Source organism: Molossus molossus, unplaced genomic scaffold, assembly GCF_014108415.1.
Source record: "Molossus molossus isolate mMolMol1 unplaced genomic scaffold, mMolMol1.p scaffold_m16_p_23, whole genome shotgun sequence".
Classification (NCBI taxonomy): Eukaryota; Metazoa; Chordata; class Mammalia; order Chiroptera; family Molossidae; genus Molossus; species Molossus molossus.
This window is the reverse complement of record NW_023425359.1, coordinates 373,421-400,116: the sequence shown is the minus strand read 5'-3', so window position 1 is coordinate 400,116 and position 26,696 is coordinate 373,421. Positions and strand designations below refer to the sequence as shown.

At 55.1% G+C, this 26,696-nt stretch overlaps 1 protein-coding gene across 1 annotated transcript in view; it reads right to left on the bottom strand.

Annotated features, from left to right (window-relative positions):
• SLC35F3 (solute carrier family 35 member F3) overlaps positions 1-25,504 on the bottom strand; it is a 321,898-nt gene extending 296,394 nt beyond the window's left edge. The window contains exons 1-2 of the mRNA XM_036277593.1: positions 25,319-25,504; positions 24,739-24,968 (exon numbers count right to left, since the gene is read on the bottom strand). Coding sequence (XP_036133486.1) covers positions 24,739-24,968; positions 25,319-25,371 — 283 coding nt within the window. The 5' untranslated portion in view covers positions 25,372-25,504. The remainder of the gene's footprint in view (positions 1-24,738; positions 24,969-25,318) is intronic.
• Positions 25,505-26,696: the final 1,192 nt, after the last annotated feature.

The following is a 26,696-nucleotide window of genomic DNA, read 5'->3' as shown; positions in this document are numbered from 1 at the left end:
CCCTCCCTCCCACTCTATCTAAAAATCAATGGAGAGGGGGAGGGCGGGAAGAGATAAACCAAAGGACTTATGTGCATATATGTATAACCAACGGGCATAGACAATACTATGGGGGGTGGGACAGGAGCGGGGAGGAAGAAGAAACATCTGTTACAAAAATAAATTAATTTTTAGGAAGTCAATGGAAAAACATCCTCAGGTGAAGATGAACAAAAATACCCCTCAGTGTTTGTCAAGTTTCGTCACCACACTCAAGCACAGAGGCCAAGGGCTCATCATCCCATAAACTTCTGTTTTTAGCTATTGTCAAGGTTCATCTTTTATCCTTTTCCTTTCATTGGCTTAAGTAAAGTTGGGTAACTGAGCTTTAAAGAACAAATTAATAACAAATCATGTGGAAATGTCTGTAAGCACGACTGTCTCAGCACCTGTCTCAGAGAACTACCCACTTCCTTGTGGACAGCTGACCAGGGACGGAGGCCTGTGGCCACTCTGGGTCGGTTTATCAGCTTTCTGCTTTCCAGGCAGGTTCTGTCCGAATGTCACTGAGTACTGCCATTATGGCCTCCCATCTTCATCTCCAGAATTACCTCAGGATGAAGTGTGGCGGTTTTCTAAAACAGAACCTCGCCCCCGCTCACCCACCATGGACACCAGGGTGTTCCCATCCTGGGACTGCTGTGAACCACAGGGAACCGCACGTGAGACAGTGGGCCCCGGGGGCAGTGTGCCCGAGATGAGCCGCCTGGAATGACAGGTACTGATGCTCCCACCACACGAGGCCCCCACACCAGGAGCCTGGAAGCAGAGAGGATGGGGTGGCTCCAGGAGCTGGGGGGGGCAGAGGGCACGGCTATCAGTGTGACTGCAGCTCCCAGAAACCTGCGCACAGCCTGGTGCCAACAGCCCCACGTGGCATCTGCTCACAACTGGTTGACAGTGGACCACCGCGTGTCCTCACCAGGACAGGAAAAGGAGGCACACGGACACTTGGGGTCACGGATATGTCCAGCACCCCTTGCCTTTCTAAGTCTCCGTCTCACAAAACCAGACAAACACACAAGACAACTGCACGTCTGGAACTTCTTCCCAGCAAATGCAGCGACGTCTCATCTGGTCGCCTGTCCCAGTAACAAAGTTCCCACAGAGATCAATTTGTTTTCCAGAGAATGGTCCTGATGCTGTGGCGCATAACTGAGGTGTGGGACCGCGGGGTGGACATGCCCCCTACACACGCGCAGGACGATGCCCACGGGCGCAGCGACCGCCACACAGGTGCGCGGGAGAGGACGGTGGCTTCCTCGTGGCTCCCACGCGCGCCAAGGGCTCCCGCGTGGCAGCTGGGGAACCTACGGACACGGGCGGCTCAGCCCAGGGGCCCAGGCACCCTCGGGGCCGTGGGACACGCGGCACTGCACCCTTTTCGGAAGGCGCCGTGGCAACAGCATCTCAGTTAGCGGACACGCCCTTCGACCGGTCGCCGCGGGTCCAAGAACTCAGCAAACCGCACAAATATGCAGGACGCGTGCGCAGGGTGGCTTTAGTAAGAGTGAAAACTGAAGTCCAGTGCCCTCCGCAGGGAGACGCAAACAGATGACGCTACGATGCACAGGGGACACGGACTTGATTGGTCCAAGTTGGTCACAATGGCTTCTGACCGCTGCTTTCTCAGGTGGGCAGCGGGGAAGAAGCCGGCTGCTCAGAGCCCCGCGGCAGAAGCATCACGCTCGGTGCGGCGGGATCACGCTCCCGGGGGTGGGATCACGCTCGGGGCGGTGGAATCACGCTCCGGGCACCGCGCGTCTGTATTGGGCGGGCAGAGGGCCAGCGGGAGCAGCCAACCACTTACTCCTGTTCCCTCCTGTTCTCCGCCTCTCTCCGGGGTGTGTCCTTCAGGCCCAAAGTTACCTGGAAGGAAGTCGGGTGTCCACATACTGCCGGCACTGTGTGATGGGCGGGTACTGGCGTCGAAGTACATCCATGGTGTTACATGTGTGTGTACCGAAAAGCAAGCTGCGGATCCATGTGCCCGTTCTAATCCGAGTGTAGCCAAACACACAGCTGTGAATGCCTGCGTGAGGACGCCTGTGCTGAAATTAGTTCGGCATCAAAATATAAAATATAAATAGTAGTCACCTCGAGGCAGTAGATTCAGAAAATTGGGCGGGGTAATTATTTTATGCTATCCCTTGTATGCATTGCTTACATGTAATATATACTTTGACAATTTAAATAATATTTTAAAATATGGAAACCAGGGCCACAGCGGCCTTTGACCTCTGGGCATTTAATGGTTTCCATAGCTTCTCAGGTCTTTCTTCCTCCCTGAGTTGACCAGCTCTGCCTTGCTTCAAAACACATTCAGTCATGCCTGGCAGGTGTGGCTCAGTGGTTGAGCGTCAACCCTGCACCAAGAGGTTGCTGGTTCGATTCCTGGTCAGGGCACATGCCCAGGTTGTGGGCCAAATCCCCAGTGGGGGGCGTGCAGGGGGCGGCCAGTCGATGTTCTCTCTCATCAATGTTTCTGTCTCTCTCTCCCTCTCCCTTCCTCTCTCTCTAAAATCAATAAAGAAAAAAATTAAAAAACAACAACAACATCCAGTCACAAGAGCGCTGAATGGAACCCTTCCTCTGGAATGAGCCAGGAGCCTGCTGGTTTCCGTAAGTGGTGCTCCGACAGGTCAGCGCGTGAGTGGCAGGAACAGGAGCTGAGGACGGGCAAAGGCACCGACCCCTTGGCTGTGACGCCAGCGCTCAGCTCCCGCCACACACTCCGCATCGTGCCACGTGCAGCAGACAGTCCAACAGCCCGAGATGCCCCCTGGTCTCTGCAGCAGGGACTCGCCGAGCCCCCAGCAGCACTTCATCACCGGCATCTCAGCCAATCCAATCATTCAGCTCGATGCAAGACGGAAGCATCACAGCAGGCTGGGGAGATGTGCCTGCCACCCCAGATTCCCAAGGGGACAGGGCCGGTGTGCAGACACCCACACTACTGGCGGAGCAACGGGCGCCTCTCCTGCCCTCGCCTTCACACCCCCACGCGCCCGGGCTGTGCCCGTCCTGCTCGCACCGCCTCTCCCTCCCGGCTCGGGACGGGCGCTGTTCTTGGGTCTGTTCTCCTTTCGTCTTCGACTCTCCTTCATTTCCTGCCCTAGATCCTGTACATCTGTCTGTCCAGCTGTCCGTTTTTTTAGCCTTTTTTTTCACTGACCTTCCTTAGGCACAGTGACCTTTCGTTGTTTTCCAGCACCCACCCCCTCCAATGTATCCCAAAAGTTCCCTGGGGGAGACTCCCAGAGTATAATCCTCACAGAAGGCAACATCTGAGCTGGCCCCCAGTTCCGCTTCCGGTCACCTCAGCCAGGGCACAAGACTTGACACCCCACTTCCTGGTGTAGCCAGAGGAAGATCACATGACCCAGACTCAGCCAATCTGATGCCTGTGAATCCTGAGCAAGTGGAGCAGACAGAGGGGCCCCTGGAGACCAGATTCATCAGCTGCTACTTCCCAGGTGTGCACTGGGCCCAGGTCTCTGCTTCCTGGTCCCTGGACCCTGGACCCTGAGGTTTCCCAGGCTGGCAGCCGGTCTCCCACGGTCTATACAAGTCTTCAGTGCTCGTCCAGAAGTCACCTTCGTGCACGTGGTAACAGACCCCTACCCGCTGCCTGTCACCGGAGCCTAGCAAGCAACGAGAGCCGCGCACGGGCCAGGCTTCGCCTGCCTGCTGCCACCGAGTCTGGTAACCGCGGCCAGCCCACAGCTCTCTCCTGAACGTAAAAAATGCCTGCAACTAACTATGGGGTATCACTCCCTGGGGACCACCCCACACCCACATCAGAAGTGTGAGCACCGAGGTCTCCTTGTCCCTGGCCTGCTCTGGCCACCAGCTCTCAGCCTGAGGTCATCGCTTCCACCCAGAACCCCCACCGCCAGCCCACCTTCTGCACCTCCCGCCCTGGCCGCGCTCTGCCCTCTGTCTCTGCCTGAAGAGCAGCATCCGGTGTCCTGACCCCGCGGGCAGTGCTTTCTGGCCAGGCTCCGCTCCGAGTCCAGTGGACTTTCCAGAATGAGCATCTAATCCCATCGCTTCCCCTTTCCAAACACTTCAAAAGCTCTCCTCTGCCAAATGGGAGACTCTCCTCCAGCACATCAGACAACGCCACCAGGAAGTTCATGCGAATGTGAAATAAATGGCACCTTCAGAGTCAGAGGGAAAGTCCTAGTTTTCACAATACGGGGCAGGCACAAGCGAACTGATCAGAGGGCTGGGTGATCCTGACCACTCACTGGGCAGGGCAGAGGGTGGGGACAGCCAGCCACGGACGGCCCTGAGTTTTGAGCAGCGTGGACGCCCTGCACCCTCCCCCTCCATGTGGCCTGCAGTCAGTTACCTGCTCCCAGCAGAGCTTCCTCGGGAGCCTTGCTCCCCACCTGCGCCGATCTTGCTGAGGCTGCAGGGCAGGTGCTCTGGTCACTGCCAGGCTCTCTCCTGCCTCCTGCCACATGGAGGCAGGGTCTCTGTTCTTCCCCTTCCTATGAAACTTGGGGGAGTGTCTCATGTCGAAGTGGGGAAGGCATGTGGGTGCTCAATGCGTGACCTGCTGGATTTGTGGGGAGGAGGAAGTGGAGGTTAAGATCGTTAACTCCCAAGTGGCAGGTACTGTTGTCACAGAACACCGGTCTGCACGAAGACATTGGCCCTGGGGGGACTCGGGAGGGCAGGCACCGCACGCTTGTTCTGCCTCGTGGGTTTTTGTATGACAGGCAGTGAGGCGTGGAGCGGAGGCATGGCAGGGACAGGACCGCGATTATAAAACCTTGACAAGTACATGCTCCCTCCCCGAGCTGAGCTGGAGATGGCACTTTGTCTGCTCCCCTTTTCCAAACAGTTACCAAGAGAGCGACAACATTCCCACAGCAGGTACCTCTGCCTTCACAAGGCCGACCTGGGGCCCCGGAGAGGCCGCGGCCAACGAGGACAGGTTTCTGGGTGCAGTGACCCTGGCTGCTGCTCCCTCCTGCGAAACAAACTCTTACCAAGGCCGAAACAAACACAATTAGTACTGGCTTCAAACTTAGAGCTAGCTCTAGTTCTCTTCAGGATGCAGAAAGATTCAGACACATGACTCTATCCACCAACAAGAAAGATTCAGACACATGACTCTATCCACCAACAGGAAAGATTCAGACACATGACTCTATCCACCAACAGGAAAGATTCAGACACATGACTCTATCCACCAACAGGAAAGATTCAGACACGTGACTCTATCCACCAACAGGAAAGATTCAGACACGTGACTCTATCCACCAACAGGAAAGATTCAGACACATGACTCTATCCACCAACAGGAAAGATTCAGACACGTGACTCTATCCACCAACAGGAAAGATTCAGACACATGACTCTATCCACCAACAAGAAAGATTCAGACACGTGACTCTATCCACCAACAGGAAAGATTCAGACACATGAACTCTATCCACCAACAAGAAAGATTCAGACACGTGACTCTATCCACCAACAGGAAAGATTCAGACACGTGACTCTATCCACCAACAGGAAAGATTCAGACACATGAACTCTATCCACCAACAAGAAAGATTCAGACACATGAACTCTATCCACCAACAAGAAAGAGATGGGTAACCACAAAGTTGCAGTATTGACTGAGCCCCTCCGAGAGCCCAGGTCCCAAAGCAGACACGGAAACTGAGGTCCGAGTGACAAGTGCCCGAGTGGGGGGAACGTGCCACCTGATCACCTTCAGCAGAGCAGGGAAGGACGAGGAGGCTTTCGTGCGGGGTGGGAAGAAAGCAGCTGAACTTTTGATGAATTCTTAAAGGCAGAGTGCAGACAGTGGACTGGTCTGGGAGCCTCGGACACGGGTTCTGCACCACCCTCAGCCTCCACCACGCAGCTCACCAGAAAGCTGGGGACAGGGTGGGGGACAGAGAGGACTGGTCAGGGCAGCATGGGCTACTGGGGGTGATCACAGGCTGTGTAAACAGCATGAAGCCCTGTCCACTTTCCCAACCCTTCTCTCCTACCAAGCAAAACTCATGCCACAGGGCAGCAAAGCCACTTCACCCAGAACCAAGGAAAATCTACTGCTTCTGGGGTAGAAATAGCAGCAAAGCAGCTCACCTGGAGATGAAGTAGGAAATACTCTTCCCCAGGACATAAGCAAAGACCCAGTTCCCAGCCAGGCAGACTCAGCCCCCACACGAACGGCCTGACAGAAAACGTGTGCCCATGTCTGAGCACCAACAACACATAAGCCAGTTTCTCCTGATCCTGTGCACACAACATCCAGCACCCAATCCAGTCGTAGGAGACACACAGAAAGCCGGAGAAAACCACCGTCAAGGAATACAGCAGTCAACGGGAGCAGAGACAGACTACCGACATGGACCCTGTCAGAATGGCACGTTCAGATCACTGACTCAGGTGTGACGGCATCTCATGACACAGGCGGACGGACAGACAGGTGCGAACAGATGGGACTTCAGCACAGGGACTGCCTGGAAGGCAGCTCTTCCAAAGGGACATTAAAGTACAAAGCAACCCTCAAGCTTCCAAGAAGCACGAGGTCCCGTGTTTCACGTGACACCCACGTCAGGATGTCTGAAAACACCTTGATCACTGCGACAAAGTCCAGTGCTGGGCTCAGCTTTCGGACAGGCCGGCGCGGCTGGAGTTTCACCCGAGCGCCTTCCCCTCGGAGCAGGCCACCTGCACATCAGGGCGAGGACTTGCAGCTTTCTTAGTCCCTTTAAAAGTAAGTAGGAGCTCCTAGACAGGCGTCAGAATAAACCAACTTGAATTCCTGTAACACTGTTCCTTGACCTGGACATGGACACATGAGCATATCCATTCGGTAAAGATTCACCAGCCGTCCACTGCCAACATACAGCTCATTGTGGACATTTTACCGCAATGAGAATATATTCTGAAAATGGTTCATTAAAAATATTTCTGGTAAAATTTGTTTTCTTCTGGTCTAATGGTAGTTTTTAAAGTAAGTTAAATACACTTGGGTTTACACAACTCGATAGTATAACTGACTTAGCTGACCAGTTATTGTCGGAATTATTTGGGGTACACGGGTGGACCTGTGAAGATTTCTTTCAATGACAAGAACTCGACTGCGCAGAAAAGACCTAGCAGCAAATGTAAAGAAGCACAAGCAGCAACTGGAGGGAGCTGGGGGCCGGGGTCTGTGGGGCTGCATCTCCCTGGAACCTTACTTGGGAGGCACGTGGACAGAGCCCACTTTGCATCTGAAGGGTAAGATGTGCACCCATTTCACAGCCTGGGCATGCTGCTGCCCTGCCCCACGCTTCCTAGCAGCACGTGCAGAATGGTGAACTTTCCAACAGGTTCCAGATGGAATAAAGTCCTTCATGCTGGATCCCAGACGCACAAACACCCCGGGGCTCTGAGAACCACGAAAACAGACAAGACTTCTATGAACGGCCCGTTGAACAGTCCTCGCCCGGCCTACCACCCACGGCTTGACAGGCAGGAAATCATAACACCTGTTTGCAGTGAGAAAGAAAATCTAAAGACCAACCCTAACTAGTTTCCCCCCAAGACCTCAAAGGAAGCTGGTGCTGCAGCAGCTGAGAGGGATGGAGGCCGAGCGCGCGTCCCAGTCTGACCCTGTCCGCGGGACCGCCAAGGGCGTGTGAGCACCGTGAGTGAGGGGGCTGCACCCCTCTTCAGTGGTCCTCAAAGGGGCAGCTCCCACAGCCGGTCCTCTCAATAACTTCTCCACGTCCCCCACGCCGGTACCACCTCCAAGGACAGCTGTCCACTGCCAGCACCACCCCGCAGAGCTGCTCGCCTGAGCCTCCGGCCGCCGCGACAGGGCAGTGACTTCGACAAACAAGCTGAAATCCTGAGAGCATCTCACAGAGTCAGCCCGCGAGACCAGCTCGGCCGCTGGCTGCCCTTCTGCGCCCTGAACGGTGGAAGCCCAGGCCCCCCTCGTGTTCTGCAAGGACTGCACTAGAAACCTGAGTCACGTCTAATGTCTTCAAAGCTTTGAAACACAACCATTAAATCTACCATGTTTTAGTGTCCAACCCGATTAATCAAGAAAATGTAGTCAATATATCTTTGGTCAACCATCAGAGGTAGAGACGAAGCGTGGTGGACTGAAAGGGTCTCCGCCGTCCAGGGTTTCCCTTCCGGCCACAGGACCGGGGAGTTGAGTCACCCGCTTCGTCCACCACAGAACGGAACAGTGATTCCTACTGGGCTGATTTTTGGGATAAGACACAAGTGTGTTTAGCCTCCGAATTTTGTTTTAACCTCTAAACTCTCAGTTACAGAACAGATGATATTCTCAGAGGCTGCACTAGAAACAGATAAACAGACTCATTGCAACATCCTGGTGGGGATTCAGGGTGTGGTCTCCCCAAATCCCTTCACAGACACAAGGGAGGCCAGGCTGGACGAGGGCCCTGGTCGGTGACGCCCAGAATCAGGGAGCCCTGGTCCTGACTCCTGTCCTCAGCCCCGAGGGGCACTGCAGGACGGCCTGTTCCCACTCCCTGCAGACACGGAGCTGAAATCAAGACGTCGGCCAAGGCCGGTTCCTATCTCAGGGCCAACAGGGAAGGACTTGCTATTCAGTGTGTGGTTGGACGACTGCGAGCTTCCGTTTTGCTGGCTGTTGGCTGGAGGCCGCTCTCAACTTTAAGGGCTGCGGGCAGTTCCTGCCACGTGGCCTCCCAACACTGCCGCTGTGTCGCCACGGCCGGCCGGGTGGAGAACAAGAGCGAAGGTCGTGCAGCAACATGATCTCCGAATGTGGGTCTGCCCCACCGCATGCCTCGTCCATGGGCTAGAAGCAGGCTCCAGGCCCACCCACACACAGGAAGAGGGGTTATTCAAAGGCTGAATATCAGAAGTGGGGTCACTGGAGACCCACAAAGTCTGTCCGCCACCACACTGACCCTGAAACCCCACTCCTGGACACCCGACCAAGGGCAGCGAGGCTCCGATTGGCCGGGGACACCCGCGAGCACTCCCAGCCCAGCACCGAGTAGTCCTCTGTCCTCCCTCGGTCTCAGCGCCACACGCGCCTCTTCTGCCAGCTGCCTGCGCTCACTCCGCTCCCGCCTTCCACACGGCACTCCTGTGACCTCAAAATCCTGCGTCCTGAGACCGCTCCATGTGCCCACTCACTCTCCTGTGACCTCGAATCCTGCGTCCTGAGACCACTCCATGTGCCCACTCGCTCTCCTGTGACCTCGAATCCTGCGTCCTGAGACCACTCCATGTGCCCACTCGCTCTCCGGTGACCTCGAATCCTGCGTCCTGAGACCACTCCATGTGCCCACTCGCTCTCCTGTGACCTCCAACATCCTGTGTCCTGAGACCACTCCATGTGCCCACTCACTCTCCTGTGACCTCCAACATCCTGCGTCCTGAGACCGCTCCATGTGCCCACTCACTCTCCTGTGACCTCGAATCCTGCGTCCTGAGACCACTCCATGTGCCCACTCGCTCTCCTGTGACCTCCAACATCCTGCGTCCTGAGACCGCTCCATGTGCCCACTCACTCTCCTGTGACCTCGAATCCTGCGTCCTGAGACCACTCCATGTGCCCACTCGCTCTCCTGTGACCTCCAACATCCTGCGTCCTGAGACCACTCCATGTGCCCACTCGCTCTCCTGTGACCTCCAACATCCTGCGTCCTGAGACCGCTCCATGTGCCCACTCGCTCTCCTGTGACCTCCAACATCCTGCGTCCTGAGACCGCTCCATGTGCCCACTCGCTCTCCTGTGACCTCCAACATCCTGCGTCCTGAGACCGCTCCATGTGCCCACTCGCTCTCCTGTGACCTCCAACATCCTGCGTCCTGAGACCGCTCCATGTGCCCACTCACTCTCCCCTCACACCAGCATCACTGCCGGTTCCGGGGGTGTCTCCTTCCCGTCCACTGCCGGTTCCGGGGAGTCTCCTTCCCGTCCACTGCAGGTCCGGGGAGGTGTTCTCCCCTCCCGGCCACAGCAGGCCCCCCCGGAGGGTCTCCCCACTCATCCACTGCAGGCCCCCGGAGGGTCTCCCCACTCACCCCTGCAGGTCTGACACGGTCTCCCTCTGCTCACCATTAAAGAGCAGACCTCCCCTCTGTAACACAGGAACCCCCATAATCTATTCTATGGCCCCCTACTCTCAAGTGTTCACCTTGAGGCAACAGCAACATTATCCCTGTGCAGTCTCTTCATTACTCGGTGTCTTGTTTCTCTGTCCGCTAACAGCCAGTGGTAGCTGCCCAGGGACCCCGAGGAGAACTGTGCCAGGCGGCATTGCTGAAGGCAAACCGTTTCCGAACAGGCTGTGGCCCCACGCAGAGCGAAGGAAGGACACCTGCAGACGCTGTGACTCCTCGTCCCTTGCCCTCATGTGCCCTTCTCCAGGCGCACTGCCGAGCAATGTCCTTGGGGGCAGCCCCAGAATGACGTGGCCACCCTCGGTGGCCTTGTCCTCACCCGTGGGAGCCAGGGGAGGCAGATGCTCACGCGTAAGTGCGTCGGCAGGAGGGATGCAAACTCCGGCAGGAGACGAGATGCCAGCTGCAGGCAGCACGGGGCAGACACCTGCACGGCCCCCCAGAGCCGCCAAGAGCAGCCTCTCCCCAGACCCCGGGCGATGTCGCCGTCCACTCGCAGGTGAGGCAAACAGTCAAGCACGGATTTCTTTTATAAAACACAAAAGCAAACCATGTAGAGAAACAGACCAGAAATCGAAATCTCTGAAAAAATGGGTTTCCCGCATCGAATGAATCCTGATGCTGAGGCACATCCCATGTGACAAGGAGCATGTCTTCTCATTTACATAAAAAGCCATGTCATTGAGGTATAATCCACGTTCCACAAGTGGTACATGTTCGACGTATACAAGTGGTTGAGCCTGGAGGTCAGTGTGTACCCCTGAACCGTCACCACAATCTGCGCCACGGGCAGATCCAGGTGGGCACGTCAAAAACACACACGTGGCCGGGGGTGGGTGCTTACTCCTGAACCATCACCACGATCTGGGCCACGGGCAGATCCAGGTGGGCACGTCGAGGACACACACGTGGCCGGGGGTGGGTGCGTACTCCTGAACCATCACCACGATCTGGGCCACGGGCCACGGGCAGATCCAGGTGGGCACGTCGAGGACACACACGTGGCCGGGGGTGGGTGCGTACTCCTGAACCATCACCACGATCTGGGCCACGGGCCACGGGCAGATCCAGGTGGGCACGTCGAGGACACACATGTGGCGGGGGGGGGGGTGCTACCCGGAGCCTCAGGCACAGGGCTGGAGGCTGGAAGCCGGAGCTCAGGTTCCGGCAGGCGGGGTCCGGTGAGGCCCTTCTCCGGGCTCAGACGTCTCCTTGTGCTCCCCCAGGACGCGAAGAGAGCCCCAACTCCGGGCTCGGAGCTCTCCTCTCCTCATCAGGCCCCACCACACGCCTCTGCCTCCCGAGGGCCTCCCCTCCTGCACCGCCACACTGGGCATTAGCATTTCAGCATGTGCACTTTGGGGACATTCAGACCACGGCACCCAGGCCGGGTCTGTGCAGGAGGGAGCTGACCGCGGGGTGGCTGGACGCCAGCGCCAAAGCCGCTGGGGTGGGGGAGCGCCAGGCCCCTGACACACCCCACAGCATCCACACTCCTCCCTGCTCTCTGGCTAATTCTGATGTCAGACTCAAACCAGAGCTGAGCACCCCCCTGACAGGCTCGGGCGACCACGCCCTCAGCTGAACAGCGGCCTTTTCTGTCTTGAAAAGGCCCCCCTTTCCGGAGAGGTTGCGAGAACCATCTGATGGATACACATGTATTTTTTTAGATTCACAAAATATTAAAAATTTGCCTCATTTCGTTCACCTGCCATTCAGTCTGTCTATACTTGTTTTTGTGGAACAATCTGCAAGTACCCTACAGGCACGACAGACACCTCGTCCCTGAACAGTCCAGCATCTCTGCAGAACGCAGACCTTCTCCCACAGAACCCACTGACGCAGTCAGCCCAAGAAGCACAACATTCCATAAAATAATGTAATAAACAGCACTCAAGTGTCTCCAGAGTGTTGCTTACACCTATGTGTGATACTGTCACGTGCACTAGGAAATATGTACGTTGTTTCCGTCCCCTTTCAGGCACCGAGCTCCTACTCCCTTGCAGTGTTCTGCAAGCTGCGCAGTGGGGATGAGCCGGGCATCTTTGGTCATTCATAAGTCCCTATCAGCCACACGGGGTTTGTACTCACGCCCTGACTTTCCGAAAGCCCCCAGGATTGGGACTGGTTGCCAGGGGAACCAACTGTGATTAGAGGGTTGGAACTTTCAGCCCTGCTCCCCCACCAGGAGGCAGAGAAGGGCTGGAGACTGACTAGTTACCAATTACCAGTGATTTCATCAACGGTGCCTATGTGACGACTCCCAGAAAACCCAGAGGAGAGGGCCAGAGAGCTTCCGGTCGGCGGACACCGGCAGGTGCCGGGAGGGTGGCAGAGGGCAGGGAAGGCTGGTGCCACTTCCCACGTGCCCGGCCTGCGCATCTTTCCACAGAGCTGTTCTGAGCTTACATCCTTCATGATAAACTGATGACCTAGTAGGTACTGTTTTCCTGGGTTATTTCCTTGAGCAAATGAATAGAGTCCAAGGAGAATTCTGTGGGAACCTCCAATTTACAGCGGGTTGTCAGAAGCATGGTGACAACCTGGCCTCTGACTGGGTCTGAGGTGGGGGTCATGGGGTACAGCTTGCACCCTGTGGGACCTGCTGTCCAGGCAGAGTGTCAGAACCCAGTTGAGCTGCAGGGCACCCAGCGGGGGTGGCAGAACTGTCGGTGTGGGAAGCCCCACACGCCGAGCAGACGTGTGAGCAGCACTGTGCAGTACTCTGTGTAAGGAAAACGATAGTGTGTTTTCTTCATATTACGTTTTCCCCAAAGCAACAAACATGCCCATACGTGGAAATGCGGCCATCCCAGGGCAGTGCTGAGGTCTAGGGACAAGAGACCCAAGTCACCAGAAGAGAATGATCGTCCCCTCCTGGCCTGTGATCAAGGTGGCCATGGATCCCGGGCTGCTTACCCCCCTGTCCCCAAGGAGCCACAGTAACCAGGAAACAGCAGAGAAAAAAGGACCCTGGGTATCGATTCCAGTGATCCAGGCGACTCTGGGACCATGAGGGACCATCCCTTCCAAGGACACACAGCCGGCTCTCAGCGCTCAGATTCCGCGGAGCACGAAGGAAAGCTGGGGGTCCAGGGAAGAAGCAAGCAAGAGGGGACGAAGGGCCGGGCAGGGCCATGTCCTCCGACACCCAGCCTGCCCTAGCTCAGCTCAGCCAGGCCGCGGAGCCTCGGGTTCTCCCACACGGGAAAGAACATACTGAACAGAACTCCAGGTCTTACCACCCTGGACACCGTGCACAGTGACAGACACACTCATCAGGATGTTTTAGGTTTTATTAATGCAGAAAAGCAGAGAAGCCCCATAGAAACACCACACCCTTCACATCCAGATGAACTGGACAGTGTTGTGACTCCCAAGCTGAACCACCAGGAGGACAGCTTCAGCCCGGCCAGGGTTTGCTCAGCGGTGAGAGCATCAGCCCTCAGACGGAGGGGTGTCAGGTTGGATTCCTGGTCCAAGGAACATGCCTAGATTTCAGGGTTGATCCCCGGCCCCAGACAGGGTCCTACGAGAGGCAACCAACAGACGTATCTCTCTCCTCCCTCTCTCTCTCTCTCTCTCTCTCTCTCCTCCCTTCTTCCCTCCCTTCCACCCTCTCTCCCTTCCACTCTATCCAAAATCCAATGGAAAAGTATCCTCAGGTGAGGATTCATAAAAGAGAGAGAGAGAGAATAGCTTTGAAAGAGTCTCTATGGACAGTGGAGTTTTCTCCTAGGAGAAAATGCACAATGCGCAGCCGGCAGCCGTGTGGGACACCGCAGGTGGAGCTGGGGCAAACCCACCCCTCTGAGTCCACCGCTAACCCACATCCACAAGTCCACCGCTAACCCACCCCCCGAAGTCCACCGCTAACCATCCCCCCGAAGTCCACCGCTAACCATCCCCCCGAAGTCCACCGCTAACCCACCCCCCGAAGTCCACCGCTAACCCACCCCCCGAAGTCCACCGCTAACCATCCCCCCGAAGTCCACCGCTAACCCACCCCCCGAAGTCCACCGCTAACCATCCCCCCGAAGTCCACCGCTAACCCCCCCCCCGAAGTCCACCGCTAACCCACCCCCCGAAGTCCACCGCTAACCATCCCCCCGAAGTCCACCGCTAACCCATCCCCCCGAAGTCCACCGCTAACCACCCCCCGAATTCCACCGCTAACCCACCCCCCGAAGTCCACCGCTAACCATCCCCCCGAAGTCCACCGCTAACCATCCCCCGAAGTCCACCGCTAACCATCCCCCCGAAGTCCACCGCTAACCCACCCCCCGAAGTCCACCGCTAACCCACCCCCCGAAGTCCACCGCTAACCCACCCCCCGAAGTCCACCGCTAACCATCCCCCCGAAGTCCACCGCTAACCATCCCCCCGAAGTCCACCGCTAACCATCCCCCCGAAGTCCACCGCTAACCCACCCCCCGAAGTCCACCGCTAACCCACCCCCCGAAGTCCACCGCTAACCCACCCCCCGAAGTCCACCGCTAACCCACCCCCCGAAGTCCACCGCTAACCCACCCCCCCGAAGTCCACCGCTAACCATCCCCCCGAAGTCCACCGCTAACCCACCCCCCGAAGTCCACCGCTAACCATCCCCCCGAAGTCCACCGCTAACCATCCCCCCGAAGTCCACCGCTAACCATCCCCCCGAAGTCCACCGCTAACCATCCCCCCGAAGTCCACCGCTAACCATCCCCCCGAAGTCCACCGCTAACCCACCCCCCGAAGTCCACCGCTAACCATCCCCCCGAAGTCCACCGCTAACCCACCCCCTGAAGTCCACCTCTAACTAACCCACCCCCTGAAGTCCACCTCTAACTAACCCACCCCCTGAAGTCCACCGCTAACTAACCCACCCCCTGAAGTCCACCTCTAACTAACCCACCCCCTGAAGTCCACCTCTAACTAACCCACCCCCTGAGGTCCACCTCTAACTAACCCACCCCCTGAGGTCCACCTCTAACTAACCCACCCCCTGAGGTCCACCTCTAACTAACCCACCCCCTGAAGTCCACCTCTAACTAACCCACCCTCTGAAGTCCACCTCTAACTAACCCACGCCCTGAGGTCCACCGCTCCTGGCTCTCAGAGGCAGGAACAGCTGTCTCAGGCTCGCCCTCCTCAGCGCTGGGAAGGACAGGACGCGGCTGCGGAAGACGTGAGGGAAGACACGTCTGGTTTCGCAGCTTAACCTCATCAATCCACGCAAAGACCTTGTTGCATGATTCATGACAGGGTAATAGATGCGTACTGGCTAAGCTACAACAAGTGAAGAAATTGGAATTCTGATTCAAGCCGCAGAGCTCAGAGTTTCTGAAGGAAGACAGAGAAGTTCCCAGGGGCTCGACCCACTGTCGTGCTGCTAACGAGTGTCCGCGGTGCCCCGACCAATCCTTATGCAGACACACACCAGGCTTCGGGGAGAGGCCGACGCAGACGGGGCACGGCATTATGGCACCCGCCAGGAAGAAGCCTGTGTGTACCTGTGAGACCTGAGGGGATGACACGGGTCTGCCCTGTCTCCCCCTATGTAACTGTACACTACATGCTCAGTGTACGCTACGCTTAGACGTGAACACATCGGCTGCCCCTTTGGAGCAGTGGATGATTTGCTGGCTGGACGGACGGACGGACGGACGGACTGATGGATGGACAATCTGACGGATGGACAGATGGATGGATAAGTGGATGAATACGCATTCACAGCAGTTTCTACTGTTTGGACTGTTTCTACCATGGACTGATGAATGCTTTCATAAGCAGTGTTTGAAATTTCATGCCGTGGTTTTTCTGAAGCCCCTGCCTGGCCCGCGGGCTTCTCAAGAGGGAGTGTGGAGAGAGTGGGTTCGTCTGAACGTGTTCCTGTCTCTGAGACCATCCAGCCAGCACAGCAAAGCCCTGCGTGGATTCAGAGAGTCACAGGTACAACGTAGCTTACGGGTAGAACAAACTCAGGCACACATATACCAGGACCCAGTTTTCCAGGTTTGTTTTTTATTCCTCACCCAAGGATACTTTTCTACTTATTATCAGATGGAGTGGGAGGGAGAAAGACAGAGAGAAACATCGAGGTGATAGAGCCATATCGACTGGTTACCTCCCGCACGACCCAACCAGGGCCCGGGATGAACTGCAACCAAGGTACGTGCCCTTGACCGGAATTGAACCCGCAACTCATTGGTCCATGGACCGATGCTGTAACTGCTGAGCAAAATCAGCCAGGGAATTCTAATTATATACATTTTAATTTACATTTTAGAATTCTAATTATATACATTTTTATTTACTTGTAACTCTGAAAATACCTCACTGGATAAAATCAGGTAAACCTACAAAAGATTTTTATGTTGAATGTTTAATAAAACAAAACACTGACTTAAACTAAGAGTTTGGATAAACTCTTGAAATCTGTTGTTCTGGGTTATGGCATTTAAATGGTCTTCAAACTACTTCATTGGCCAATTTGTTATATTTTCATGCACAGAGGAGGGGACTTCAGGTCCTCCTCGGTGTCACGGCCAGCACAGCAGGCTCCGCGAGGGTGTTCACGGCGCCCACCGCCACGTGGCGTGGGAACGCGGCGCAGACCTGCCTCCCAGACCTGCCTCCCAGACCTGCCTCCCACCTCCAGCTCTCACGCTGCTCCTCTCCTGAGAGAACATCTCATATACATTCACTGAATGTGAGCACAGCAACTTGTGAAAAGAAAAATAAGGAAGCAAAGTCAACATTCATTAAGAAACATCATCCTTCCGACCCTTTGGAATAAAACTTTGAGGACATACGCACATTTTTAGAATGCTACATTGCTATGAAGATGGTGAAGAAGATAAAAACAATTTCCTGGTAGAGTCTTCCCTAGTCAAGAACCACCGATGAGACACGGCCAACTGGCAAGGGGAAAAGGTGCGTGTCACAGAAAACCTCTGCCAACCCAGACAACTGTTCTGAGAAGTCTCAGGAGTCCAAAACGACCTCTAACCTCACACAAGTCAATCGCCTGAGAGGAGCCATTTCTTTCCTGCAACCTCGAATGCAGTCACAGATCAAGGCCTGCAGAAGTGCATGCCAGAAGATGTGTGCCCATGTCCTCGCCACTGTGCTAGGGCTTGTCACCATCAGCTCAAAACCACTCACCAGGTTCCTAACTGCAGGCGCTCTCGGCTCTGAAATGAGGTCAGGAAATGAAATATAACTGGTCTATCACTCTACTATCAACAAAGTCAGGAAATATAACTGGTCTATCACTCTACTATCAACAAAGTCAGGAAATATAACTGGTCTATTACTCTACTGGTCATTGAGATCAGGAAATATAACTGGTCTATCACTCTACTATCAACAAGGTCAGGAAATATAACTGGTCTATCACTCTACTATCAACAAGGTCAGGAAATATAACTGGTCTACTACTCTACTGATCAGTGCACACTCACCACTGAGTTGATACAAAAGGCATCATGTTAGAAGAACAGACCCTCCCCATCCCCTGACCAGGAAGAGCAGCTCCTCTTCCAGCCGGCTCCTGGGGGTCCATCTCTTCCCAACGCGCCCCAGTGGTGGAGGCTCTGTCCATCTTCATCTCAGCATCAGAAAGCAATTTCTTATTTCCAGTGGGAAAGTCTGTGGCAGGCGTGGTATGTGGTTTTGGCCTACACGGACCTGTGTAGAAGGGCTCAGACATCTCACTCTACAGGAGTTTGCAGTCGGCAGAGATAGAACCCAGCCCTGCGCACTAGCAGGAGGGCGGCCCGATGCTGCCATGGAGGCCCGCGGCCAGGTGGACCCAGGAGGGCAACGGGCCAGCTGGAGCCCGGGAGCGGCCAGGCTCTCTCTGGTGGCTGTGCGCTCTGGCCTGTTCTTCCGTGCAGACCCGCATCCTCTGCCTCCCCGCCCACGTGGAAGCCCCAGCTCACAGCTCTGCTCCACTCACAGACCACCCCAGACTAGACCACAACCTCAATTCGGGCAGGAAGAAGCGGACTGGGTCAGTGTGGGCTGAGGCCACCCTGAGCACGTGCTGCAGGGCAGTCAGGGGCACGGTGAGCTGGGAAGACGTCCCCAAAGGTGGGCTCTCATGGCTCATGAAGACATGGCCTTTGATGGTGTCACTTCTGCCCCTCCCCCCAACACACGGCTCTTGCCTGTAGAAGTCATTCAGTTCCCACTGATCCAACCAACCCCTCTTCTTCCCTGGGCCCTGGTCATTTTTCACACCATTTTTAAAGACAGGTCATCAAAACAAGACAACGCACGTGCTAGGAGACCGGCAGTGTGCACTCTGGGTGGGAGCGAGTCTGCGGTCAGCGCATTGGCTGAGCCCAGGTGCAGACCCGGAGACCAGCAGCAGGACCCCCCCTCCTGGCTGAGGAAGGCAATCGCACGTGCTCCGTGCAGGGTGACGCTGGAAGACGCTGCGGAAGTGGGGATGCCTGATGCCACGTGTGAGGCATGTGCACGTGTGCACATGGGCTTTCACGAGCGTATTTAACGAATGATTACTGGCTCGGTACCAGACATACTCTGTGATGGGGAGACTCTCCTGCCCTCACAGCGCTGCCACCGGCCGTGACCACAGGCATGAGGAGTGGCAGCGCTGTGAGGCCCAGCAAAGACCCCTCACCGCGCCCCACAGGGTCAGGGAGGCTCCCCGGAAGCAGCAGTACCCCCAGGGCCTGGAGGAGAGGGGACGCACCAGCGCACCTCCTGACGGCACATCAGGGGGTCCGAGCACAGAGCGTGTGTCTGCTCACAGCTCCCCACACCGCCATGCACTGTGCTCACGCGAGTGGAGGCACCTCCCAGGCACCCAGGTGGCAGCGCTGTGCTCCTCCTGTCCCTCCGCCCAGGGTGCCAGCCAGAGGCTGATTCCCGCAGCCGGCTGGACGTGCCGCCCAGGAGGCTCTCGACGCCACCCAAGCCCGCCCTCCGCCCACCGCGCTATCCCACCAAATTCACCTGCCCTCCCTCCAGTGTGAGATTTGAAGACAGAGACTGTGCCCTGCCTGAGCTCGGGATCCCCGCACAGAGTTTGCTGAATGAACAAAAGAAAACAAAGGCACATTGAGAGACACATGCAAAAGGCTAGGGACTACATATACACCTTCTTTCATTTACTCCTCATGACAACCCTACAAAGCTGTCCCCCGTTTTCTAGGTAAGAAATCAGGTTCACAGCGGGCAGCATCTTGGTGGTGCTTCTACAGAGGGACAGAGCTGGGATGCAAAGGCAGCCCACGAGTCCATCTCCTCTGCTTCTCCTGGCAGCGGTGCAGCACGGAAGTTGTCCCCTCCTCAGTTAGGGCTGTGACCCCAACCATGAGCATCCTATCAACACTCAGCAAAATGCCTGAGTTCAGTGACGCTTACACATGTGGATTAACTGTTTTCTAATCCTCACCCCATGGTAGTTTGGATAGATTGTAGAGAGAGGGGAAGGGAGGGAAGAAAGAGGGCTGGGGGGGGGGGGGGGAGAAACATAGATGTGAGGGAGAAACATCAATCAGTTGCCCCAACCAGAGATCAAGCCCAAAACCTACATATGTGCCCTGACTCAGAGTCGAACCCGCAACCTTTTGATGCAGTGGACGATGCTCCAACCAACAAAGCCACCGGCTGGGGGCTGGATCAATTTTTCAGTGCAACCAGCCTGCATTCTTCCAGCGGCTCAGGGAAGGGGGCAAGCTCACAGCAGGGGCGTTTCAGACCAGGTGCAGCGAAGACCCAGGACAGGCCCCTGGGAACAGCGAGCCCCTCTCGCCGGGGCCTCTGCTTCCTGGAGGGAGAACAGGGCCCCTGCCCTTCATAACCAGGTGCGAAGGTGCGACACCTGGAGTCATCGGAGGGAGCACTGAGTTTCCTTAAAAAATGATTGTTCTGCATTTTAATTATTTCAACTCAGGAAACTACTCACTAAGTCATCCGTGTACTCCTGTTCGGGAGGAAGTCTACTCTCCGAGGCGGCAGACGCTGCCGTGTTCCGGCTCTCTCCGCTTCGCCCCTCCCCCTCGCACATTTTCTCTTTCAAAATCTATTCAACCTGGTGTTTCATAGGCCAAGCTCCATTCTAGAGTAAACTTTTACAACCAAATTATAAATGTATCTTACCAGTGGGTCAGTTTTGAACTGCTGTCCTGACCCCATTAGATTTTGGGAGAATCAGACAGACACTTCTCACCATGATTCAGTTACGCGATGAGCACGGTTGCAGTCATCAGTGGTAACGACGCTCAGCAAGCCGTCCCCACAGCGCAGTCAGCGACCACAGCACAGAGAGGAGGAGGCAGTCTTACCACAACCCCTCCTCCGCCCCAGGACCTTCCTACCTTTAAACCTGGAGGAGCCTGAACCCCGAAACCGCCTGTCACTGTGCGGGTCATCAGTGCTCAGTACCCCGCAGGCCTCCAGCCAGGTTCAAGTGTCCAGTGCCAGGTATGAGTGACCACCCAGCTAGAGATGTCATCTGAGACTTGCCCACCCTCCACTCTACAAATGACTTACAACTAAACCCACCAGCATTTATTTTATCTGAACACACCAGCACCACACTGTATTAATAACACTGCAGACAGTTATACCTCATTCTGAGCAATAATACGACCCCCCAAAAGCTATTCCCAAAAGGTTTCTCTCCTAGGAAATGTTTGTGAGCTCACTATTTGAAAACATGCTTTAGGGAAACTTTTTTTTTTTGTGGTATGTGCCCCTAGCAGGAACCGAACCCGGGACTCCCTGGTCTGCAGGCCGACACTCAGCCACTGAGCCAAACTGGCCAGGGCTTTAGGGAAACCTTTTGCAAACTGCAAATGATGTGTTTCCTAGATGATCTGGTTCCTGACCAAGGCACCTGTGCAATGGCCTGTCTCTTGCATTCTGGCAAACAGCAAATGCTCCAGGAGTAAGTGGATAAGTGAACATAAAGGGGCATCTGTAGATGCTCCTTCATCCTGCATGGAAGGCTTCACATGGGACCTCCAGTGTGTGCACCTTCCTGCTGGCTGCCCGCTACAGGGAGCCTTGCTCTTGGTCTCTGCCCCGCATCCTCCCCTCTACGGCGTCTCCTCCCCAGCAGGTGTCTATACCACAGAAATGAGAAAGCAGGGGGCAGCAGAAGATGTTCCATCCCAGCCACCCCTCTTCTGCTGTGGTAGGAGTGGGTGGGGAAAGGGAGTCACTAAGAGAAACTATCCAAACTGTCTTGAATTCTAAGCACTTCTACGAGGGACTAATTTACAGCGAGTGGGTGTGGAACAGACGCAACAGGGCCCTTCAGAAAGGGTTATTCTAACCTGGCGGGTCGTGGAAACCTAAGTGGTGCAGGAAGGAGGCCGAGAGAAGGTCGGGAACTCAGGGTGCCCTGGTGGGCAACAGAGAGAGTGCCCAGGCCACAGACCTGGGTCAGGCTGAGGAGGGGCCTCAGGCAGGGCACACTCTGGGGACACTGGGCACAGTCTGGAAACATTTTTGGTTGTCACAGGGAGGAAGGATGCTAAAAGCCAGGGATGCTACTAAACACCCTACAATGCACAGGGCAGCCCCCCACAATAAAGAATTATTCAGTGAAAACTGTCAGTGGTGCTGAGGTAGAGAAACCCTGGTTGAATCAAAGTTGTCATCAAGAATTCTGGTCCAGTCTGTGGTTCAGAAAGTCACAGATGAGGCTCATAATGGAAGAAAAGGAGGAAGGCGAGAGGCACTTGGACCCTCAGGAGCCGACACAGATCCCTGCAGAGGCATCAGGGGTCCTCAGTCCCAGAGGCTCCCATTCACCGGTTCACAAGCAAGTCCCGTGGACACGTGCGGATCTGGGCTGGACACCCACAGCGGGGAATCCCAGGCGCGCCCAGAGCACGGCCCAGCGGTTCGGTTCACAGATACCGAATGTGGTGCTGCGAAGACATTGGTCATTGAGAAGAGGGACTTGACCCTTCCAACCTGCTTCTTTATAGTTTAATTCTCAGTAGAATATGACTTTCAAGATTTAAAAAACAATTCCTTACCAAAAAAGTCCTTTGTCAAGACTGTGACTTATTAACCTCGGAGACCAGATTGAGAATGTTGAGGAAAGATACTTTCTGCACTGTTCACGATGATCTCACTTATCTCTACTGCCAAAACAAAGTCTAAAAGTTAAAAGGATAAGAATAAATACTAGGTCATTCAAATAATTTCTGCTACTACAAGGGCAACTCACTCTTACCTCTCAAATAGTCTAGAAATTCTCCCTGGCAACTCTTTTAGTGGGGACATAGACAAGCCAGTTTGAAAAATGACTACACCCCAGCCAGTGTGGCTCAGTGGTTGAGCGCTGACCCAGGCATCAAGAGGTTGCCAGTTTGATTCCTAGTCAGGGCACATGCCCAGGTTGTGGGCCAGATCTCCAGTGGAGGTCATGCAGGAGATGGCCAATTGATGTTCTCTCTCATTGATGTTTCTATCTCTCTCTTCCTTTCTCTCTCTCTAATACCAATAAAGAAAAAAAATTTTAAAAAAAATGACTACAAGGTGACCTCATGTCCAGTATGCGGCTCGATGCATCCCTAACTTGCTCTGGAGATCACAGGAATAGTTATGTTGTAATCATCGTCTCTCCCAGTTTCCTGAGTGTGATTATTAACCAACAAACAAAATAACTAATAGATACCAACATATACATAAGCCTCTTTATTATTTTTTTCCTTCTTGGATAAAATGGCAAAACAGCCAAAGAATGATCTAAAATGCCTTTGGTTGTATTAATAAAACACTGGCTTCTCTAAATTTAAACTTAAAATCCAATTAATTCATCAAAATGTCAGTTATCACATAAGCATTTTGGTAAAAAGGAAATACCTCGGAATGAAGAAGACTCCACAGGAATAGAGGGGGGTGGTGAGCTGACGCCAGTCAATCAGCATGATCCCTGTAGCCCTGTCCGCTGACATCTGCTCTAGCGAAGCCTCGGAGGGGACGATGAATACTGCTGGTGGCACAGGGCCCTGTTCTCCCCACGGCCTTTCCCATCTCAATGATAAAGCATGTTTGTACCAAACACCGTCAGTACTGTTTCGAGCTCCCAAAGCCACAAACCTCGGTGAAAATTTCTACAAAGCACATGGGGCTGGTCACAAACGGAATCACAATGACCAACCTTATGACTTTGGGGCTAAACAGACGAGTCCATGAAGGCTGTAATTTATGCCACTGTCTTCAGTGATCAGGAAGCAGAGAACAGAAATGTAAAAGCAGAGCTAGACTCTGAGTACCCTAGCCTCATCTGCAGGAGAATGGCTTCCAGTGGTCCCGCTCCTGCTCTGTGCCCGCATTTTTCAGCTGCAAAGGGGACTTGGTCCTTTGTCTCCCTTCTGTAATCCAAAGCCAGCTGATCAGCTACCATTTTAGCAGCAGAAGCAGGAGACTGGAGGAGACACAGATAACCTTTTAAAGGTTTATACAGAGTTAAATGCAATCACCACAGTCCTTTTGAAACAAATAAAGGCATGAAAAGAAAACACTGAAATCCTACGTTTCCTCCAGCTAACGGCCAGCATACCGTTGACCTCTGGCTTGAAATCAAGGGTTTTTAGGGGACAAAAACTAAAGGAGGAAGTATTTTTAGAGCTGAATTATGATTAGTTTACAAAAGCTGGATTTTTCCCCCTAAGAACCAACAAAGTCTATTCCAATTTCAAGCAACAAAGAGTAAAAACATCTTAAAATCATTGTCTTTATCACAAATGGAAGAAAGTGATCCTCATTCCTTACACTGACTGAAGTCTCACTTGCAGCCCTTTTTGCTCAGGAAACAAACCACCATTATGGGACCACCTAAGTATGGTTGACGGTCACAGGTATCTATCTGGAGTTTGCTGTAGTCAACTTCTCCCTTCCGAAGTGAGAGAAAGGAATGTCCCCCAGTGAGTCCTGATCACACAGGTGATGCCTGTGTAACTGACCAGGACACTGTCAAAGCCATCAGCTGGGGCCCATCGGCAAAGGAAAGTTTCAGCTGCTGCTCCTGGCACCAACCATTCATCTCTACCAAACTCAGAATGATCCAAACAGGAGCTGCACTCAGAGGACAGATAAAGACGCGGGGTAAAGGGAGTGAATGAGCCAAATGAAGGCCCAAGAACTGCCCTGCCATCAGGGCCTCGAGGACACAGGAAGAGTTAAAACGCAGGCCAGCTAAGTCTGCAGTCTCCAGCTGAGCCCACTCCAGCGAGTCACACTTTCAGATCGGAAGGGAAGCCTCTCAGGGCTGGATACACTGATTCCAAAGTCTCCGGTAGCGTGACACCTCACTAGAAGCGGACAAGGATAGAGAGGTGTGGGGGGAGATGGGAGGTGTAAGAAAATGGACCAGAAATTCCCGAAGGTCCAGAACTCCGTCTCCAGGCCTCTTCCTAAAAGTTGCTAACCTGGGTCTGTGTGGCGGGCAGGGCAGAAGAGGGGAGGCCTGAGGCTGGGCTGCGTTTGATCCCAGGGCGACAGGGACCACCTCGGGGAGGCGCACCGGCGCAAGGGGAAGAGGACACGAGGGAGCCTTACTTTTGTAGCTCGCCGCCCAGGGCTGGTAGCCGTAGTAGCCAGTGATGCGCAGGATCCGCTCCTCGATGGACGTGAGCCCCGCGGGCCCGCTGGTGAGGTCCTCCACCGAGCGCGACCATTTCAGGTCCTCCTTGATCGCCTCGTCCACCACCAAGTACTTGAGCTGCCTGAGCTGGGGGCTGATATCGGACAGTCTCCGAGGACTGACGTCTGGTGACCTCCTCATGCCACTGAGGCCGGGCAGGTGGGCCGGGAGGGAAGAAGGGGTAGATTTCCGTGAGGACCGATCTGAGGTCGAGCCAGAGCGCGGCCCGGCCTCCAGCGGTAGGTGCGCAAGGCCGGCGCTTCCCCTCCGCCCCTCGCCGCCCACCCAGCTCCCGCGGCGGCCTCGGCGTCGGGTCCCGTCTCGGTGTCGGCCCGGGAGCCCCGGGGCAAGGCAGGCTGGCGCGAGTGGCGAGGGACGGCACGCCTGAACTTCCCGAGCGCCCCGCCGCGCGCCGCGCCCTCCCGAGCCCCGGCCCGCCGGAGTCCCGGCCGCAAAGGGCCGCCCGCCCGCGCACCCGCACCCGGCGGTACTCACACGGCGATGCCTTTGCCCCCGGGCGCGCCGCCGGGAAACTCTCGGATACCCATAGGCAGCGGCAGAGTGCAGCTCGGAGCGCCCAGACTGGAGGCGGAGGGGCCGCCGGCCCGAGCTGCCGGCAGCCGGACCCGGTGGCGGAGGGCGCGCTGCCCGCCGAGGGTCCACGCCGCCCGTGCGCGCCCGCGCCGCCTCCCCAGCGCCTCCCTCCGCGGCGCGCGGCGCGGGCGCGGTTCAGCCTGCTCGGGCCGGTCCCGGCGCCGCTGCAGCCCCGCGGCGGCCGGCTAGTGCGCCCCTCGCCTTCGCCTTCGCCTCGGCTCCCCGCGGACCCGGGGGAGCGCTGGGAGTGGTGTCCGCTCTCCAGGCACCTGAACGGGCGGTGTGTGCAGCCAGAAACGCAGGGGCCAGGTGGGGGCGCTGCTGCCCCTCTCCCGTGGCCAGGGCGTGCGCTGGGCTCCGGAGCAGCACCAGGCGCCCGCGCTCCGCCTGGAAACCTCGGAGCTGGCGCGCTGTCAGGTCCTGCTGCTCGGGTTCGGGTTCAGCAGTTCAGTTCAGTTTAAATCTCTCTCTCTCTCTCTCTCTCCCCCCCCCCCCCCACTTGGAAGGACAGAAACCTAGTTCTATGTCCACAAAAACCACACTCAATGTCAAATAGATAAATGGCAGTTTGTAGGCAAAGCCGAGACAGTGTAGAGAAAGCTGGTCAGGCCCTGCTCTGAGAACTTGTATGTTCTCACTGATGACTCCGTTACTAAATCAGATCTCTCAGATCTCCTTTGACTTGGCCTTTAATTGTGCACTGTTGGTTGGTTGGTTGGTTGGTTGGTTGTTTTTTGTCCCCAGGCATCTCTCCAGAACACCTAGTCACTTTTCATAATGCTGTTTTTCTGTTGTAAAAAAATATGCATAGGTTCATTAAAGCAAGTTTAGGAAATACAGAAACAGGTAAAAAAAAAAAAAACCCATTATCTAGGCAAAAATGACTACTCTGAATCATAACTGTATTCTCTTCCACATCTTTTTCCTTTCCACATTGGAATGTAAATATACTTTTTCACAAAATTAGAATCAAATTGTACACACTGCTTTTTGTACTTTTTAAATATTAAAATTATATTGCTTCAGCTAACTAGAGATAGAGGAGAACTCACTCAAACTGGACATCTACAAAACTCCAGCAGCATCATGGAAGGGAACCGGAAGTGTCCTTGCTAAGCTCAGGAGCAGGCGAGGACAGCTGTTCTCTCCGCCCCTTTTCAATATCGGCTACAAGTCCTAGCTATGCAGTTAGATAAGAAAAGGAAATTAAGAGTGTTATCTATTGGAAAGGAAGAAGTGAAACTTTCTTTGTTCACAGATGGCATCATCATTTATGTAG